We start from the raw sequence: 19,489 nt of genomic DNA on the forward strand, positions 1-19,489 counted from the left end.
ACTGAGAGCAAGCAAGTAGAGAGCAAGAGAGGATGCGAAGGAAACTCACAGTTTATTTAATGATTGATTTGTTAAAACGTCTCATTGCTCATGTGCAGATCCTTCACCTTGTCACCAGCAAAAAGCTTTCAGGTGCTTCTTCAGACTCCAGACTACATTTTCAATACCCAACCTTTTCAATAGGGCTACCGTGGGACGGGGCGGGTTGAAAAATAGATTTTGTGGTGCAGGGCAGGCTGGGGCGGGTCAGAGAATGCCACAAATACACAACCCACTAATTCATATTTTAAGTTACACTGAATCACGTTCCTATGTTTGTGAATTCTGTTCATTGGCAATGGTAGTAAACCTTTTTCTGATTCTGATTGATGGCATTCAGCTTCCTGTTGTATGCAGCATTTTGAAGACTTTTTCCATCCAAAAGAAATTACATTTTGTTTCAAAATGTTAATTGCTATCAACCTGCCCTGTCAGATGAAATATCACGATACTTAATTCACGAACCCATGGTCGGGCTCATGCTATTAGGTTTGAGCCCGGCGATTGAGTGGCTGACCAATCGCAGTGCAACCATGTGCATAGATGTGCTTTGCGTATTTGAGGATGGGGAAGAAGTCTGTTACTGGCTCCCCCATCACCACCGTGGACTCCTTCCGCTTCCTCGGCACCACCATCACCAAGGACATCAATGGGAGCCCACTATCAGCTCCCTCCTCAAGAAGAACCTGCAGAGGATGTACTTCCTGCGGCAGCTGAGGAAAGCCGAGCTGCCGGCGCAGATGATGGTGCAGTTTTACACGGGAATCACTGAGCCACAGCCAGGATAAACTACTACAGAGCATTGTGCACTCTACTGATATTTCCATCTCTGCAGGACCTGTGTGTCTTCAAGACTCTGGGACGAGCAGGCAAGAGGCTACAGTCCAGAACCTCCTGCCATTTCCCTCAGCCATTGGACTCAAGAACACTAACACCTGCCACTCAAAACAATTATCTAAACCAATAATTGTCCATTGCACTGCTCACATTTTGCTCTATTTCTAATCATCTGTAAAATGTTGTGTATATACCCAGACATAGTCTATTAGCAAATTCTTAATTTTATGCATGATTTATTTGATATATTTCATTCATTGTTGTATGTTGCACCTTACCGCAGAAGCAAGTTCATAGGCAATAAACCTATTTGTGATTCTTCTAATTCTCTGGATTTAACAACAGTTTGTTTTCTTGCCTTGTTCCGCTTTTGTGGCGCTTCAACCAATCAGATTCAAATATTGGTCATGACACTACGCCTTTTTCCCTGACTCCTTTCGGCCTGCCCAGACTGATAAATGTGTAGCACTCAATTCAGAATACTACACATATCAATCTGCCGTGAGCTAGACTGAATCGCAATGGCCATGGTCCAGTTGTCCAAATGTTGTAATGTTCTCAAACTCGTGGATCAAATCTTTAAAAGTTACATTTAAATTACAGAATGGAGTCCACTGGAGGCAAAAGTGAACTGGAACATAATGTGATATCAATGGAGAAAGAAGGACTATTCACAGATTGCCAACAAATATAATGAATTTGGTAAATCCTTAGCACACGGATACATGTGAGTGACAGCCAATCACAGCCATTTGATTTGGATGAAGGTAAAATCGTTTTTACTGGACAAATAAATGTAACACTAATAAAATGTTTTTGAAGCTCAAATACAATTTTAAGGCTTGAAAGTTTGTTTTATAAAAAAAAGTAAACTAACTGACACTAAAATAAACATTAAATTCAAAATAGAAACTTGTTCTGCCTTTGGCAAATTGTTCTGTTAGTAACAATGTTGGAAGATAATTGAATACATGTACCGTAACATATTCAGAATACAAAGTTAGAGTTATGCTTTCTTTTGCACTGCACTGAATTAGAGAGGAAAATAAAATATGCATCTCTTATACTAAGTGCATATGCAATTTAACCTTCTCTAAATTGTGAAAAACATATCTTATCCGGTGGAGATGCCGTGTTTTAGGCAATTCGAAGTGAAAGTATTTTAAGTGTTCAGAATACAGTACTCTGATAAGACCAAGTAATGGAATACACTACAAAATACATTTCAATGCAGGTATTCAGTATTTTGTAGCTAAATACGTTTTTTTTTTTTTTTTTTTTTTTTTTTTTAAATTAACATGTCTTATGATCAACTTCATTCCGCCTCCAGTCGCCTCCATTACGTCATTTTCAACATTCGGATTAAATAGTATTTTAAAGGATCTATACGTTTCTGGAATAGATGTTATTTTCTTTGTAATATTTTTGCTTGAGCATTCACATAACCTCCGCTCTCACCAGTCCAGTGCAGCACAAGAGTCTGACGTCAGTGCTGCTGTGAAAGCCCTTCTGGAGCCAGGCTTTAACAAGGCCGCCCACACGGTGCCAACTTCAGCCGCGCTATTGTCCAAACATACGCCAACCATCAATCTGCGCACACCCGGCTAGCCTGGCAAAATAGTACTTTTCCCATCACCAGCACCCTGTTCTGGACATGGGTAAGAAGCAAAGACATGAGTTAAAACAGTGAAAGTTGTTATAGACAATACACTGCAGGTAAATAGTATTATATAGAATGGAAATCTTCAAATATAAATATGTAACATAACGATCAACCCCCCCTTCCTTAAATACAAATAAATACATCAAATGTGTTGATTGCTATGGTGAAATGAATCAGTTTTATTGGCAGTTCTAACCCTAACACTAACACCCATCTGATTACCCCCATCTGGGGTGGTGCACCCCAGTTTCACTTTGCTGCCTGAAAAAAGGTGGTGTTTTAAAGCTGTTGACGAGCCCCAATGTTATTGCATGTGAACATTAGCTACGTGCCAAAGGGGGAGCTAGGGACAAGTTACAAAGATTTAAAAACCTGCTTTTGCGGTTTTGCAGTATGAAAATCATGTACCCCTGCTTTAAGTACATGTCCTCTTAAAAGTCCAGAACTTATCAAACCTTCAATTTAGTATTATTTGTTCATTAGTATTTCAGTGAACTTGGTAAAGTAAAAATAATAATAAAGACTATAACATAAATATTAACTAAATAAGTGGAAAATGTGGTGCTCGTAGATGCCTCTTTGAATTACAAGATATGCTGTGTCTTAACTAGGTATAATCAACCCCTTACACTTCCGCTTTCTGCTCTGTCATTTGAGCAAAAAATTTGAATAACACTGGCTTTTGTTAGTTCCTCCTCGTCTGTGCTTTTCTGTGGCGTTTCAATAGGCACATTAGTATTTCTCTCCTCACAAGTGAGAAAATTAGTTTTTCTACCTCCCACCATTTCATTATCTGACTGATCTCCCAGTGCGCAGTCTAATTCCTTTAGCAGGCCCGGCGATGTGTTCACTGCGCATCACGTTTTAAGAACCACCCGGATAGAACCTAAATGAGGGCAGGAGAACAGGAGCAGGATTTACAGAATTAGAATGGGAATACAAATAGAGTTTTACTGTCAATCTGATTCTCTTTTAACCACATATCATAAATACTCTGAAAATGTGCCCACACTTGCTCCATATTTTATATAAACCTAATCTTGTAATGCTAAAAGATACACAAAAACCCATTCTTTTTTGTTACTTTTTAGTCCTGAATTGTTTGTTTGAAGTTTCTGTTTTTGAAAAAAAAAAAAAAAAAGTTCAGAGGAAGTAACTCCAAAGTCGCATTAAAGTGTCCTCCCCTGACAACATCATAGAGTTAGCTGTACACAAAGTACCTCTTCTCAGAACTGCAATAGGCAATTTGGGGGGGAAGGATGTAATTGTCATCATTACAGCAAATATACTGCACTTTTACCAACTATATGTGGCTAGATTTAGGTGTCAGAGTTGGTTAGACTTTCGATTCCTCTTTAATTCAGTTAGTCACCTATTGGAATAATATGGAAATAATTGAACTTAAATGTGCAGCTGAATGCAGTGGTGGAATATAACAAAGTACGAAAGTAAAAGCACAGTACATGAGTCAAATGTATAGGTAAGTAAGTATATTTTAGTTGTTACTTTTTCTACTCTACTATATTTTTAACTGGACTGAAATGTTGTTGTTTTTTTTAAAGTACTTTTCTGCAGTATTTAAGATGTTCGATAGATAGATCGATTCAGAAGAAACTCTTTCTTTACCAATGACAGTACATTTAACACATTGAATAGTTTTTAATAGTTTTAAATTGTTACTTAAGAAAATGTTTGCCATACTTTTATTTCAGTAATGTATTTGTACCTGTAACTGCACTTAAACTGAGTACGTCTTTCTCCACTGGCTGAATGAAAGATCTCATCATCGCTCACTAAATTTATCACTCAAGCATCGCATCATGGCAGGCTTCCTAATATCCAATAAACTTGCAAATCTGTCACCATTAGAAACAGAATTAGCTTATTCACTGTTCCTTACCACTTAGAAGATACTGACTAAAGCAGGCAACACACCGTATGATCAGCAGTCTCGGACATGCTCTGATCTAGCTGTCTGGCCATGGCAATTTGCCCTTTTTCGCTTTTACTGAAACCTTTTGTGTTCCTGCTTTAAAGACATTGACATTGTGACAACTAACTCTTCTTAAACGTGCACTATGTATCCTTTCTGCGGTCTTGTTTCAATGGACATGTTATTGTGGTCTATATACTGTATATATATCTATCTTTATGGAGAAAACCAATTGACGCCACCAAGTCACAGGTGAGGGGTCTTATTTATAACCCGTGCGTACATACGAAAAGGCCGTACCAACATTTCGACATCAGGTTTATGATCTGTGAAAAGGCAACTTCTCGTGGTAATGTGCGATGTGATTGAAGTTTGTGTTGTGTCCGTATCGACTCTCTTTGCAAGACTTCCACGTATAGCTTTACAAATGAGACCCCAGATCTGCTGGCCATAATGCATGTTTGTCACAGCGTTTGTCTAGAATTACAAATGTTAATTGAATAAATACAAGATTGATGTCTTAGTTACACATTAGACCTTTTTTTAAACAGCCCACCACTTTCAAAAAGATCAGACTGAGTGCATGATTTCTTATACAAGGCCCTGTAAAAGAAACGCTGATTCCATTTACAAATGAAAGAAGCTCTCCTAGCAACAGAAAGCTATCAGTCATCTCTTCTAAAACTCCTGACTTGGCGAGTTGCACCATCATTAATATAAAATCTTCCATCCAAAGTTGCATGCAATGTTAGGCTCACAATAAATGACTGGACTTTTTTTTCCATCAGACTAAAGTGAAGTCCAGCATATGGGATAGTCCAGCCCGGGACAGTCGCCACTTAGATGGCTTGACACTGTGAAGGAACTCATACATCACAGGGCTGTATATTGGGCTGGACAACCCCCCCGTCTCTCTCTCTCTCTCTCGCTCTCTCTCTCGCTCTCTCTTGGACCGCTGGAGTCAGTAATGTGCTCGGTGCCATTTATCAAAGTGTGGGGCCATCCGGATCAATGACCTCAGCCAGTGTAAACAGAAAGGAAGGACGGATGAATATGGGAAGAGATTAGAGATTGAAAAAGGGGAGAGGCTTAAATCTTAATGGGTTATAAGTTAAAACGTACATGGATGCATTTTGTCTTGTTGCAAACTGTTTGGAAATACTTTTTATTAAAGTAAATATTGAAGCTGTGGAAGTAAAATGATGTGGGAGTATTGTAATAGCAGTAGTATAGATTATTAATAATATTGGTAATGATGATGACACAGAAGTATCATCATTCGGCTACAGCTACAACTTATACTAATAATAAAAACAATTTCAAACTTGCGTTGCTTTAGTTGTATTAATAATATCACCACGCATGAGTTGTACTTGTTGTACTAATTGTAGAGTAATAATACAAACTGTTGTCAGGTTACTAAAAAAAAAAAAGTAAATACTCAAAATGAATTTCTAAAACACTATATTAACACATTAATGAGAAATATATACTATGGCTTCAGTTCTATGCGTAGTTTTTATTTTCGTTTTCTCTCATCTAAAACAAAAATCTGTATTGCTAATAGTTCTATTGAGAAAGATATGAGAAATGTTTTTTGAGGAATACAACCTTATACAATAATGGTATAATCTCTACTGTAAGTACGTAATCTTAAAATGTAGTATTCCATCTTGTTCATGCACTTTTGTCATGTACAGCTTACACAACACAATCACAGCTCGTGCTAGATATTTATATATAGATATATTTTTTGTCTACAGGTCACACTGTAAAAGACGTAGAAGATTAGAACACATTTTATGATTCAAGCCTTTTCCATGTGCATAATGTTTCCATAATCTTCCATTAAGATTCATATAATTTCTAAAGAAGGGATAAAGTGAAAGAAGGTGAGCCATAATTATTCAGGCTTTAACACTGAAATGAGAGAGGTTTGCGCGTTACATACGGATGGAGATTCATGGTAAAGGCAATAATGGCACAAATCAACTTTCAAATGCACGCCATGAAACTCCACTTAAAACTACCTGATTTTCACACAGCAAAAGGGTTTTTAGTCAAAGGGTGCTGCTTTTACAAGATACCCTTTGGTGGAAAACATAAAAAATTACTCATTCAGCAAACGATAAAGAAAAGAAGGGGGGAACAAAAGCTTTCCAGCTTTAAACAAATATATTCCAAGAAGAAAGACATTGTGTCAAGAATGATCTGAATACAAATCAGACAGATGTATTTAAATACAAGTATTGGTGCATTTGTGACGCACTATGTAGCTTTTCTGATAAGGAATATGCCACCTGCTTGTCTCCATGGAAATGGAAACATAAAATATACATATGGAAACAAGCAGATGGCCAAGTTACACAGTACATCTGTAAATACTTTGATATTTAGATATAAAATGAATCACTTATCACAAATCACAAATTCTAAAGCTACACAACATTAAAGGTGCTTTACCTGTACATTTGTGATCTCTTTTAATTGTCTTAAAAAACGTGAAGAACCGAACTAGATATATTTAAACCTAAAATATAGACACAAAGTCTAAATGTATTCCTCATTTATCTAAAGCATCCAGATCATCTTATTTATTCACTTTGATAAAGTTTATAAGCGTGTTTTTTACACTTTTCGGAGACTAGAGCAGCGTTTACCTGTCACGATAAAGTGAAGTTAAATATAGTATTAGTATGGTAACACTGCACTTCCTGCTTCATGGAAAATGCTTTATAATGAGATGCAGGCAGTGCACTGCGGGCTAATTTTGACCCTAAGAGCTAATTTTACAATATATCTGTGCTGGGAAACTGATTTTACTGTATTAGAATAAAAAGTTTCCAATGCATTTTCCCATCAGCTGACATAAGAGGTCACAACCTTAAAAGAACATAGTTTCTGAACCCAAATAATAGGGCCTTGGAGACAAACTAAACACCACCTGATCAGTGACATTTAAGGCAGAGGCAGAAACACACGGTCGCAATGAAACGCAGCCAACTTGAAAATTACTGCTCAACCTTTCAAGCCAAAATATCAGACATCACAAGCCAGTATACTCCCCAAAACGATAGAGAGGGCTGACTCAGGAGGGAAACCTGACGCAAAACCTGAGCTTTATACATCATACACTGCAGACAGGCGTTGAAGGCGGAGAATGATATGGAAACAGATATATATAGTAACCAAAACGGACCCGATTCTGATCAGTAATTAAAACTCCGCAGCTAAAGGTGCCGAGGTTGTCTGGGGGTTAAAACCAGTTGATGAAGATCCGAGTTTTCCTACATGCCTGAAGGAATTCCATTAACCACTCCTGATTAAAGCAATCATTGGAGCCATCGGCGCCTGTCAGATGCCACCCCTGCCCTCGCAATTACCCACGTCTCCTTGAACTCAATTGAACGCGTCATCCAGAGACCCGGGTGCAGACGAGGAGGGAGGAGGTAGAGGCAGGAAGTGGTGCAACGGGCGGATGGTGTGTGTGTGTGTGTTTGTTTGTTTGTTTGTTTGATATGTTTCAGGCATATGGGACAAGTCTCTTTGGTGACACATGGCGTAGGCTTCTAAAAGGCTAATGGTTATTTACACGTATTCTGGGCATATGTCGCCAATAGTGTTTTACATGATTTATCTATAATACTGCAATGCCCCATAGAGCATGGGCGATCCTGAAGTTTTCCTTTGAACGTTGTCTGTGCTTTCCAAGAGCTCAAAACCGAAACTGTTAGCCCCGCCCATCTAGTCCTCTATCTCAGTTTGATCTTGACAGGGAGAGAGGGACATTCGTGTGGGTCGTAATATTGTTCAGTGTAATTTTCTTCTTATATAGAGCTGCTTTTATAATATCTTACATGGAGTAAAAGGCACTTTCCTGAACTAAAATAAGTTAATGGAAGAAACAGGTGCTTTAAGTTTGTTTCAGCCAGAAGATGGAAGCATCACAGACATTTAAGAAATTCTTACATGTTTGCATACAATTGGAAATGCAACACAATTTGAGACCTTAGTCTTTCCTCTATAGTAAAAATGTCAAGTTAAAATTGTAAGTTCTCAAGCTATTTACCCGTTGATGTATAGGCGAGTAGAGCATATTTTGAAATGATAAAACTATACATGTAAAGCCCAATTTTTAAGAAAGACAATTTTCTAGCTGAATTGAGCCATTTTCAAATCAACATGTAGTAGTTGCTGGAGGAGCCAAAAAGCAATTCAATTTAATTCACTAATCCTGGAGTCTCAAAACTGTGCAAGTTGTGCATACACTTTAAAAAGAACAATAAATAATACATAAATCCAAATATCCTATAACCACGTGTACAACGAGCTGGAAACGCTCTCGGTCTTTCCAAAAGTCCCTTTTTGCATTTTGAAGGTCAGATTACTAACTCAGCAGGATAGGAAATGTCAGGTGCTGTGCTCTCTATGAGTCCCACAGGCCGCTGTAATGGACAGTAATAGGTGCATGTGGGCAAGGGAGGATTCTTTTGTTCTGGTGCTGTCTCGCTTCTCAGCAAAGTCCAATTTGCTTTCAATTTTCTCAAAACTGTCATTTCCGTCATCGCTGCAATTTTACATGACAATTTTTTTTATGTTTTGAAAAAAGAATAGAAAACATTTTCAGCATGGTCAAAACTCCTGAAACTCATTACCTGTTGAGTTAGATTATTTTATACAGAAATCGCTATTGAATTGCACTTCCCCCCCCCTTTTTTGTGACTTGTTTCTCTCTATGGATATATTATTGCTGATCTATCCATCTAAAAAAATCACACAGTGCGTCTTTAATAACCTGACGCTGAAATAGGTGTTTTTTGTCTCTCAATTTGCTATTTTGTGAAGTAATATATCTAATCCAGATTTTTGGATAACTTGGCTGTAGCTTTAACCCAGCGCCAATGTGATGTGCCAACACTTTATGCACCCCGATGGCTCTGAAGCACTGTAGTGTTTCACATTGATTAAATCTCAAATGGACTGAGAAGCAGAAAAGAAGAACACTGGAGAACAAAATGTCTCTCGCTGCTTGTCCTAATATTGACAGCTCGCGTCTCATGGACTTCTCGAGCATTAAGAGAACACGTGTCAAATCAAGAAGTAGCAGTCGATTGGAGCGCAAATCCAATTAGAACTCTACAAAGAACTTACAGTCGGAAAAGATCGGCAGAGAAAATATGTAAATGTATCTTTTTTTGATTGAGAGAATGCCACTTGCTCATTTCCATTTCCGACAATTTGGCGCCACGAGGCCAAGTTACAAGTCAGATTTGTGGAAAGGTGAGCACATTCTCAGTAAACATGGATGAATTGTCAAGGTATTTTTAAGCAATAAACCTGTAATTAACTCAACGGTATATATAATGCCACAATGTTGAATACTCCAGGTAAAGCAATTACATCTCCAAGACACACCCCAAGAATATCATATAAATGCTTTTTGTTTCTCCAACATTTTGGAATCGTACATTTATACTCATCAAATTTCACTGCAACCTTGAAAGAAATTAAACTTAATGTGCTATCAGAATACAGATTTTGACCTTCATTTTTCGTCTTTTTTTCACTCTACTGTTAACTGGAGGGCAGCGTTTTACTGCCCCACAACATCACGGATAAAGTGAATGTCCAGTGGCTACAATTCTCATGAAGGCCTGTAAAATGAATCGCTCAGAAAGTCCCAATAAAAACTCTTTGTATTTAGTTTGATGTATCCATTTGTGTAAAATGTAAAGAGGCCATTGGCTGATTAAAAGTGTCATTCCAACTGCCACGGGCCCCTGCCGTCCTCCTGGCTGTCAACATTTTATAAAGCAAGTTAACAGCATCAGATTCTCGGGCCCGGCTCACATAATAATAACAAGCGTATTTGCAAAGCGTGATTCAGGGATTATGAAACTCATACCGTTTTTTTTTTTTCTTTTTTTCTCGTTTTTCTTCTCGTTTTTCCCAAAGTTGCCTGAATATTGCAGCACTTGTAAAATGGGTCAAGTGACGCCCAAAATGATGCAAAAGAGGACAAAGAAGAAGTAATTAGTCATAGCGCAAACACTATTTTGCACCTACCTTTTAGTTTGTTGAAAATATGAAAATATGCAACATGGAAACAAATATTTCTTGTTTATAGCGATGTATAGTACCACTGTTTGAAGAAAAAACAAAAACACAAACGGGGGAATAGCGGGCCCCATAGGCATAAAATGATTCAATTCACAAAATAATTAAGTATTTTACATATTGAGAGTTATGTCATGTAATATCCCAATTGTATGGTTTAAACTTGAGCTTTACATGTCAAAAGAGATTGTTATGTTTTGTGGCATTATGGCATTAAATCTTCTTGAAGACAAGCACAGTGAAGTGAAGTGACTGCACTCCCAGTAAGATTTATTTTATTTATTTATTTATTTTTTAAAGATTTGCATTTTTAAAAATACTGGATGAATATATTTGATGCTGTACTGTTGAACATTCCAGGCAGAACAATAGCCTTGGCAAGGAGACAAACATGTGGCAAACCCCCCACCAAAAAAATTACATTGTGCACCTTAAAGATTATATTAATAAGGTTAAAGAGAATTGTAATCAGCTCTGCAGGCGCCTGTAGACCAGCCTTAAGACATCTAACCCACCAAAGTCATTAAGCTTCACCAATTCAAATGTAACTACCAATGGAACTGAAGGTCAAGTACAAAAGCAGTACCAAACACTTTCTATACGGTTTGAGGGGTTATTTTTAGCATGATTTATATTGATTGAGTCACGTTTGTGGACCAAAAACCCGCACCATTTTTTCAGTTCAAATTCACTACATTTGACGCTTTAATAGTTCTGAAAATGTATTAAACATTTTTATTCTGAAAGTAACCACTTTATAATAGCTACACCTTATTTAGCCTTAACAAAGCATGAACAAAGACATAACTCATAATCAGCAAATTGTTTATTAAGCATTATTCAGGCTTTTTAATTACTTAAAGGTTATTGTTAGGTTTAGGAATCAGAGTATTAGTTAAGTAGTTAATAAGCCTGAATAATTGTTAATAAACTATTTATTCACTATGAATTAAGTCTTTGTTAATGCTTTACTAAGGCAGGAATTAGTGCAGTTATTATAAAGTATATACTTTAAATTGATTGCATTAGAAGGTAGAAATTTGTTTATGATGATTTAAATTCTTGCTCCTGTATCTGTATTTTTACATAAGTAACAATACAGAGTCGTTCGTCCACCACTGGACACCCATCACGCACATTACACTCAATCAAAAGATGGAGCCTATGCATAATTCCCTCTATTTACATCAAAGCAATAAGCAGCAACCCGTGTCAAAAACTGTCACCACTGCTTATCCCATAGGCTCTGAACGCCAGGCGACTGTGCCACTCTTGGCCATGATTCACGTCCCCTGCCACCCAAATGACACATCCACAGTTACACAGGCTTCCAGGACTCCACAGCTCCCAAATGGTGCCTTCTGTTCTCGTGTCTGGCCATCTATGAAAAGATCCACTAAATACAATCCCCTCTTTAATAGAAATCAACCATAATGCAACAGTATAGCTTTGTTTAGGCATAAAAATGATTCTAAATGGTGTAACTGAATGAGCTTTGGTGAGCATTTAAAAGGTGGTTTTGTCTCTAAAGGGAAGGCTGAATTCCTAAATGGTGATGCGCACTGCACACTAAAATGGAGGAGCCGAGGAGAGTCAGTTGCATTTTTATAGGCCTGCTTTGCATATTGGATTCTAAGCGGTCAAGTGCTTAAAAGGGATTCAATAAACCAGAAGCCGTTTTAAAACATTTTCTCAATGCAAGACACAGCCAGAGACACGTGATTATCGTTTAGGTTTTTGTGTGGTAGATTTTTCAAAACATGTATTTTTTTTTCTCAATTCAAACAAATTACAATTTACCGAAAAATATTGTATTGCCTCAATCTATGTTGTCAGAAATACCAACACTATCAGTTACAAGAAACATATTTCTTATAACCAATCATGGTGTGTATTTTGCACTACACTTGCACAACTGTGAAAACATAAAATAGTATGTCTAATGGCAGTATTTTCATATTTATTTGAACACAAATTATGATTTACAAATACTCAATTTACTACTATTTTTTCTGTTTCAAAATGCAAACTCAAACATGTTTAATTGTATTTGTATATGGACTGATAAATGTACTTATGCACCTTTAACCATGCTGACACCAGAATTTATTTAAGATTTTCACATATTTTCTGTGTGTTTTGTCTGGACATTACTAGATACACAAACAGCAGTACCTTTTTTGCAATAAAACTTACACCGTTCGATGTAGCTCTTGCATGGATATTTATGTTAACACCTATGTATTTTCGTATTGTCTGTTTTTTCGCTAAGGGACATCTCAGATAATCGTCATTGACTGAAAATCATTGATTCAAATTTGCACCGAGACAGTTTTTCCCTCCGAGGGAAACAGACTGTATTTTATCTGATTGCATACAACATGCAGGCTCTCGTTATTTCTATAGAGTGGTCAATATACTGCAGTTTTATAACAAACTAATTTAACATTATGCCTTGAAGACTCCATTCAAAACGTTTTAATTTTCAAGTTTTATGTTCATAATTAACTTAAATCAATACTAACACATTGTTTTCATGAACAGTCTGATATCCCCAAACTTTATGAACCTGACATCTGTTTATTTGATGACAATAATAACATAGTTTGGTCAATATAGTGCAATAAGTGCAAAGCAATTAGGACAACTCAAAATCGAGAAGGGATAGAGAATTCTGTGAATGCCTGTATAAAAATAGGTGTTACATTGATTAAAATATCAGTATTAGACAACATAACAATACTTTTTTTTATGAATTTTGCTCCGATAACAACTCTACATTTTAAGAATGAATACCCATATTCATTTTTAATATAATAATCTCCTTTATCTCCTTCTAATTTTCAAAAGTGCAGAAAGCATACAAAGACACTTATAATCTTCTTCAAATGTCTTTTTTCAACATTTGGGGGTGTGCCACTTCCAAAAAAAGCCACTTGTACAATGCAGAGCTACAGGAAATGAAACTACAAACATAAGCCGTTTTTTTCTCCAGACGTTGATGAAGTATGATGACACAGGTAATATTGAATCAAAAGTTTTTAAAAGACATGGCAGATTATATCAATAAATATTTACTTACAGATAACAGCAGAAAATAGTCCCTAGACAGTTCTCATGATCTGCTGTACAGTGTTTTTGTCCAGAAATGATTTTATAATAAACATTTTATTTTTCTGATTTACAATATATCTTATGTATGGTTATACTCCGGAAAACGAAGTCGAGTAAGATTTTGATCTGTACACTTTTGTTATTTGATCTTTCACCATAGAAAAATAGATTTTGCTTCAGAGTTCTCCATCCATGTCTGTGTCAAGAAAGCTGTATCCATTCCTGTAATGTCATGTTTCAGAAATAAGAATAAGATTGTTCGGCACACCCCACGTTTTAAACTCCATTTTCTTTCTTTTTTTATTTGCAATGTGCCAAGGCACCTTTTGTTGAAACTGAGCCACTCTGCTGCAGGGAGAGATAAAATGCTTTGTTACATTAATGATCCCGATGCTCAAAACTGGCTGAACGTGGTCTGTTTCTCCAGGACTTCGAGGTAATCGGGCTCAGATTGCAGTTTAGCTTTTAGCTCCAAGTACTCGTTCCTATTGGGCTCCACATACACAGTACTAGGTGCTGTGCCGTAGAGAACCGTCTCTCTTATCCTGTCCGGGTGCAAGAACTGACGCCTGACATCAAAATTTGGGTTGTACGTGTATGACACAGGCCCAGTGTACTTGTACTCTAAATTGGCCCCTGGAGGCATTGAGGGGATGGATTGGCAGGGGGATTGCTTGTCCGGCTCCAGGATGCCTCTGAAGAAGTGGTCCGTGTCTGGAACAGGGGAGGGGTTATCCCGTGGTTCAATAGTGCTGACGCTATACGCAGGACTCCTCATAGTACTGCTGTCCCTGTCCTCCTCTGGGGTACTCCTATACGTCACTTTGAGTTCATGCAGGTCCCTATAGTCCTCGACAGTGTTCCCCTCTCTCGATCTGTAAATAGGATTTTTGCACATGTGCCCCATTGGGTGAGGGATGTACTCATAGACGTGACCAGCGGGGGCTTTGACTTTGTTGCCGGATCGGTTACTATAGAGACTGTACTGCAAGTTAAAAGAGCTCACATCCGAGTTGTTGGTGCTAGTGCGATCGCTTTGTGACTTTTTGCGACGTTTCATGACTACGACAAAAAGTCCGGCAGCTACGAAAACGGACATGATGAAAACAAGCAAGAGGCTGAGGATGAGGACCGAGAGGGGCACGGTGCTACTCGGGGAGGGGAATTTTGGGGGCGTGCCTGTAGTGGCGACATGATCATCCATTGGTTCTTCTGTAGGCATCGTGGGGAAAACGTAAGAGTCTGCGTAGTCCGGGCAAAGCTGGTCCGATTCGATAGACCGCAACTCAATTCCAGCATGCCGTTTTGGGCTTTCACAAATCACCTCATTTACCATAGTGCCCGCGCTAAGCTGCTCTAGCCATATCTTCATGCCAACTATTTCGCAAGAGCAGTCCCACGGGTTTTCAAATAGATCGATTTGCACCAATAACTTAAGTTGGTCCAAAACGCCGCTTACAGGCAGGTTTTGGAAGTTGTTGTTGCGTAGATTTAGCCTAGATATCGACAGGCTGGAGAAAATGCCAACTGGTAATGTCTTAAGTAGGTTGTTGTTCAAAAAGAGTAGCTGCAGATTAGGGAGGTATCGGAACGTGGCCGCCTCCACCTCTCTGATCTTGTTGTACTCTAAATAAAGGTACTGGAGGTTTTGCAAGCCATAGAACATTTCTCCAGTAAGCCTGTCCATGAGATTACCATTCAAATACAACCTACGCAGGTTGGTTAAATCCCCAAAAGCTCTGTCGTGGATCACTGTTATCCTGTTGTTTCCCAGGTGGAGCAAATCCAATCCGATGGCGTCGACAAAATCAGATCTCCGCACCACTGGAATGTAATTTCCAGTGAGATACATTTTTTTCGGATTGTATGGCTTGGGTTTGAGATCAGAAATACTTTCTATCTTTCGCTCTTGGCAGTTAACATTTAGTCCAATTTCAGATATCTGTAAATTACATGTACAGTCGGTGGGACAGTCCAAAGGCACAGGAGATTTGGTTTGAAACGCAATGATTGGGCCGTAGTTATAGGGGTTGCCTCCTGATATTCGAGACGTGGGTTTGATTTTAGTTCTGTTAAATTGCCTCGTGCCCCGGGTGGGTTTGGAGGACGACCTCAAAACGGCAGAGGAGGTGGCAGAGGTGGTGACAGATGATGGGGTGGTCTGGTAATATCCACTGGTGCTGCTAGGAGGCGCCGGTCTCACTGTTTCATCCATAGGTCGTCGCGGACACAGTTCTTGCTTAGACACCTCGTCCAAGTCCCTGCCATGTAATCTAAATGGTGTCTCGCAGACCACCTCCCCCACTAGAGCTGTATAGGCAATGCTCTCTAACCAGTTTTTAAGCGCTACCAATTCACAGGAACAATTCCACGGGTTTTCTTCAAGCTGTAATTCCACTACTTTGTCCATGTGCTCCAACAAACCCACATAGGGGAACATTTTCAGCCTATTCCCTCTCAAATCTAGATGCGTCAATGGCACGTTCCGGAATATATTAGAGGGGAGGGCGGAGAGCAAGTTGTCATTTAAAATCATGACTGTCAGTTGGTGGAGTCTGCTCAACGCATTGGGGTCAATATTAGTGATGTAATTATAGTCAATCTGGAGATATTCCAAACTTTCCAACCCGGCAAAAGTGTCATCCCGAATAATCTCGATCTTGTTATTGTGCAGGTGCAGTCGTTTTAATCCCTGGAGTCCGTTGAAGGCTCCGGACTCGATTTCGGATATGTCGTTGTTCCCCAAGTGCAAGATGGTCACCCCGGTGTAGTTGATAAAGTCATTGACGGACAGTTTCTTGAGGAGGTTTCCTGTGAGGAGGAGGTGGTACATGGAGAATTGCACGGGGCTGATTTCGGTGAGACGGATTATGCCCCTGTTCTCGCAGCTGACGGTCAGGATGCCCTCCTTCTCCTCGCATGTGCATAAGTTGCGACAGATCTCCCCGTAATTGTCATACATCTCGATTATCCTCAGAGATGATGCAATCACAAGGAGTATTTTGAGGATCCAGATATGCATTTTGTCCTGGGAGAGGGTACCCCAGCTCACTCAAGCGCAGGAATGGGGGGTCATCTAGAAGGGAGGGAGAAGAGAAAGGAGTTTGCTTTTTTTTTTGTCATATATGCAGTGGAAACACACACACACACACACACAACCACAGTGGGTGAACAGACATCGGTAAGACTAGTTGGCCTATTATTGTTGCGCTTATTATGCAGATGTGTGTTATCGACATCCTTTTTTTTTCTTTCTTTGACGTGTAAATAAACAACCTATGAATCTTTATTAGCTGCATACTTTAGCTGATTGTATCTTTTGGATGGCTACTGCGCATTTCTGATAGCTTCGTCTGAATTCCAATCCATCTTGTGAAGAAGGAAAAAAATCTATTCATCATGTGCCGACCCAGAGATTGCTCTAATGCATCCCCGTGAGAATAAATTTCACACCCCAAAATATTAATATCATCCACTATGTAAATGTAACCCGGTTTATGATAAAGTCAACAATATAAGATAATTTTATATGCTTTTTTCCCAAAATATTTGTTCACTCCAAATGGCTTTGGTGGCAACTACTTGGCACATCTCATTTCTTTATGTTAAAACAATCCAGCTTTAAATAAAATTGTATTGATATTTCTATTTATAATAAAGAAATATACATGTTAAAATTATTTAGGTTATTTGATCTCTCAACAGTGCAACAGTCACAGCCCACATAGGAAGCAAAGGATGCCAAATAGCGGGACAAATCCTATCCTTTATCTTTTATATACACATAATGGTGGTATATTGTTAAGCCAACTGCTACGGAGAAGGTTACAGATCCCCTTCTGTCGTGCCCAAGCAACACGCACACACAGGCGCGCACCCACACGCATCCAGAGACGCACTCCTAAGAAGAGCACAACGCTACACCTAATGCCCTCAAATCTCTCCATCTCATTACGCATTGACCACCATGACTTAAAAAGCAAGGTTTGTCTATGCTCCTCTTGTATGTGGGGAAACTGTGATCAGAGAGAATGATATACAGCGCTCTGGAAACGTATATAAGCGCGCTATTGCCACCGCATCAAGTTCAGCTATGCAACTCGAGGTAAAACACCCCAATTCGGTACCGCGGACAGCTCCCCTATGTCTAAACTAAACGTCTTCATCCCAAAAAATAAATAAACGGGGGTTAATGAATAAGCGTTCTTACCGTGCGTATGTCCTCAAACGCCAGAACATCCCGGTGAAAAAGCCTGCGCCCTTTCTGGCTCCATAGATTTTCTGCGATTTCACCCCCAAACACGAACGGCAAAAGCACCCCTCAAACTCAAGACGGTCCATATAAACCAGGCTTCGCAGAGAGCACACACACAGTTTCATCAGTAACGTGACGGCTCCTGCGTGCGTCTTCTCCCTGGCGTCTTTATTAGGGCAAGCATATTGAAATGGGAAAAGGCAGACGAAACCCAAAGTTCGGACATGTCAAAAAACGAGCCGCAGCCGGAAGAGGGGGGAAAAATAGCGCAGTAATCCACAAGATCATCAGACGCGTCTTGTTGCCGCATGCATTTTAACAGTGACTTTCATCCGGCGGAGCGGAGGAGAGAAATCCTCTTGTCTCCCTGCCTCCTGCCAACAGTGCGGGGCGCGTAGCAGTTCATACAGACGTCGTTTGCGTTTCAAATGTCCGCAAAAAAGGTCATGTTAAGTGGGTCCTCGTTCAGATGTTCGACATTTCTCCAGCAAAGGCAGCACGATATCCCGTGTGAAGGTATAATCTTCCAGCGTTTCAACTAGTGGAACTTGATCTCCTTTTGGTGCAAACAGGCGCATCCCCTACAGCCATTATGAAAGAATCAACATAAGAATTGCCATATAAATCACTAGAAAAAACCCGCATAAATCCCCCAATCTCTCCACTGTCACGACGAGGAAATGAAAAGCAATTGAATGCGTGCAATAGTCTTTAAGGGGGTATGGTAATGTGGGGAAGGGAGGGAGGAGAGAGGGAAAAAAGCGAGGGAGGGTGGAGGTGGAAGATTGACCTATAGGGGGCAGCACGATGATGAAAAAAGCAGCCCGGCACCGCACTTACAACTTTTTTTTTTCTCCCAAGCGTTTGATTTGTCACTTGGAAACTATAGGGACGAGTTTCCTTCTGTCTCCAAATGGGCAAATCATTATACAGCCATAGCAGTGAGTGTGGCTACCTTAACAAGTCTTTGATTTCATGTGGGAGAAGCATCATTATTTGCTGCTGCTTAAGGTAAAGCTGTCATAATATGGATTACATTATGTCACTTTTCACAGATGCAGCATTGATGATATGCAATCAATGCTTTTAAAAGGGAAGTATCTTAAAACGTATAATAATAATAACAACAACAACAACAACAACAACAACAACCATAATATAAATCATAATTATGAATATTATTAATAATAATGTTATTATTAGTAGTATCAATAATCATAATAATAGTAAGTAAGTTAGTTAGTTCCGCCTTTATTTGTCAGGGGCCGTGTACAAATGTACATTACATTTACAACCAACTTAGAACTCTTTGTCAACGTTAGGTCAGAAATATTGACAATAAAATGTCACCATTTGAAAGATAGTTGCCTAAAAATACTAATATAGTTACTAACATTTACTGTGAAACATGTAACATTTTAAATACATTGACACAATAGATTTTCTAAAATGTGCTTCAAGTTTTCAATCATTATTGAAATGATTGAGATCAAACAGAAAGTCACTACATTCTGGTTCCCTAATAAGAACA

At 38.9% G+C, this 19,489-nt stretch overlaps 1 protein-coding gene across 1 annotated transcript; it reads right to left on the reverse strand.

Moving 5' to 3' along the window:
- Positions 1-13,149: 13,149 nt before the first annotated feature.
- LOC140378430 (SLIT and NTRK-like protein 5) lies at positions 13,150-18,677 on the reverse strand. The gene is made up of 2 exons (XM_072464111.1): positions 17,914-18,677; positions 13,150-16,779 (listed from the first exon to the last, which is right to left on the reverse strand). The coding sequence occupies exon 2, from the start codon at positions 16,723-16,725 to the stop codon at positions 14,098-14,100; it is 2,628 nt and encodes an 875-aa protein (XP_072320212.1). The 5' UTR covers positions 16,726-16,779; positions 17,914-18,677; the 3' UTR covers positions 13,150-14,097.
- Positions 18,678-19,489: the final 812 nt, after the last annotated feature.

The sequence above is a fragment of the Eucyclogobius newberryi genome, unplaced genomic scaffold (genome assembly GCF_026437365.1).
Source record: "Eucyclogobius newberryi isolate DKJ021-1_F unplaced genomic scaffold, fEucNew1.0.hap1 SCAF_1, whole genome shotgun sequence".
Taxonomy (NCBI): domain Eukaryota; kingdom Metazoa; phylum Chordata; class Actinopteri; order Gobiiformes; family Gobiidae; genus Eucyclogobius; species Eucyclogobius newberryi.

Coding starts and splice junctions, on each gene's coding strand:
- LOC140378430 (XM_072464111.1), bottom strand. CDS start 16,725: ATGCATATCTGGATCCTCAAAATACTCCTTGTGATTGCATCATCTCTG.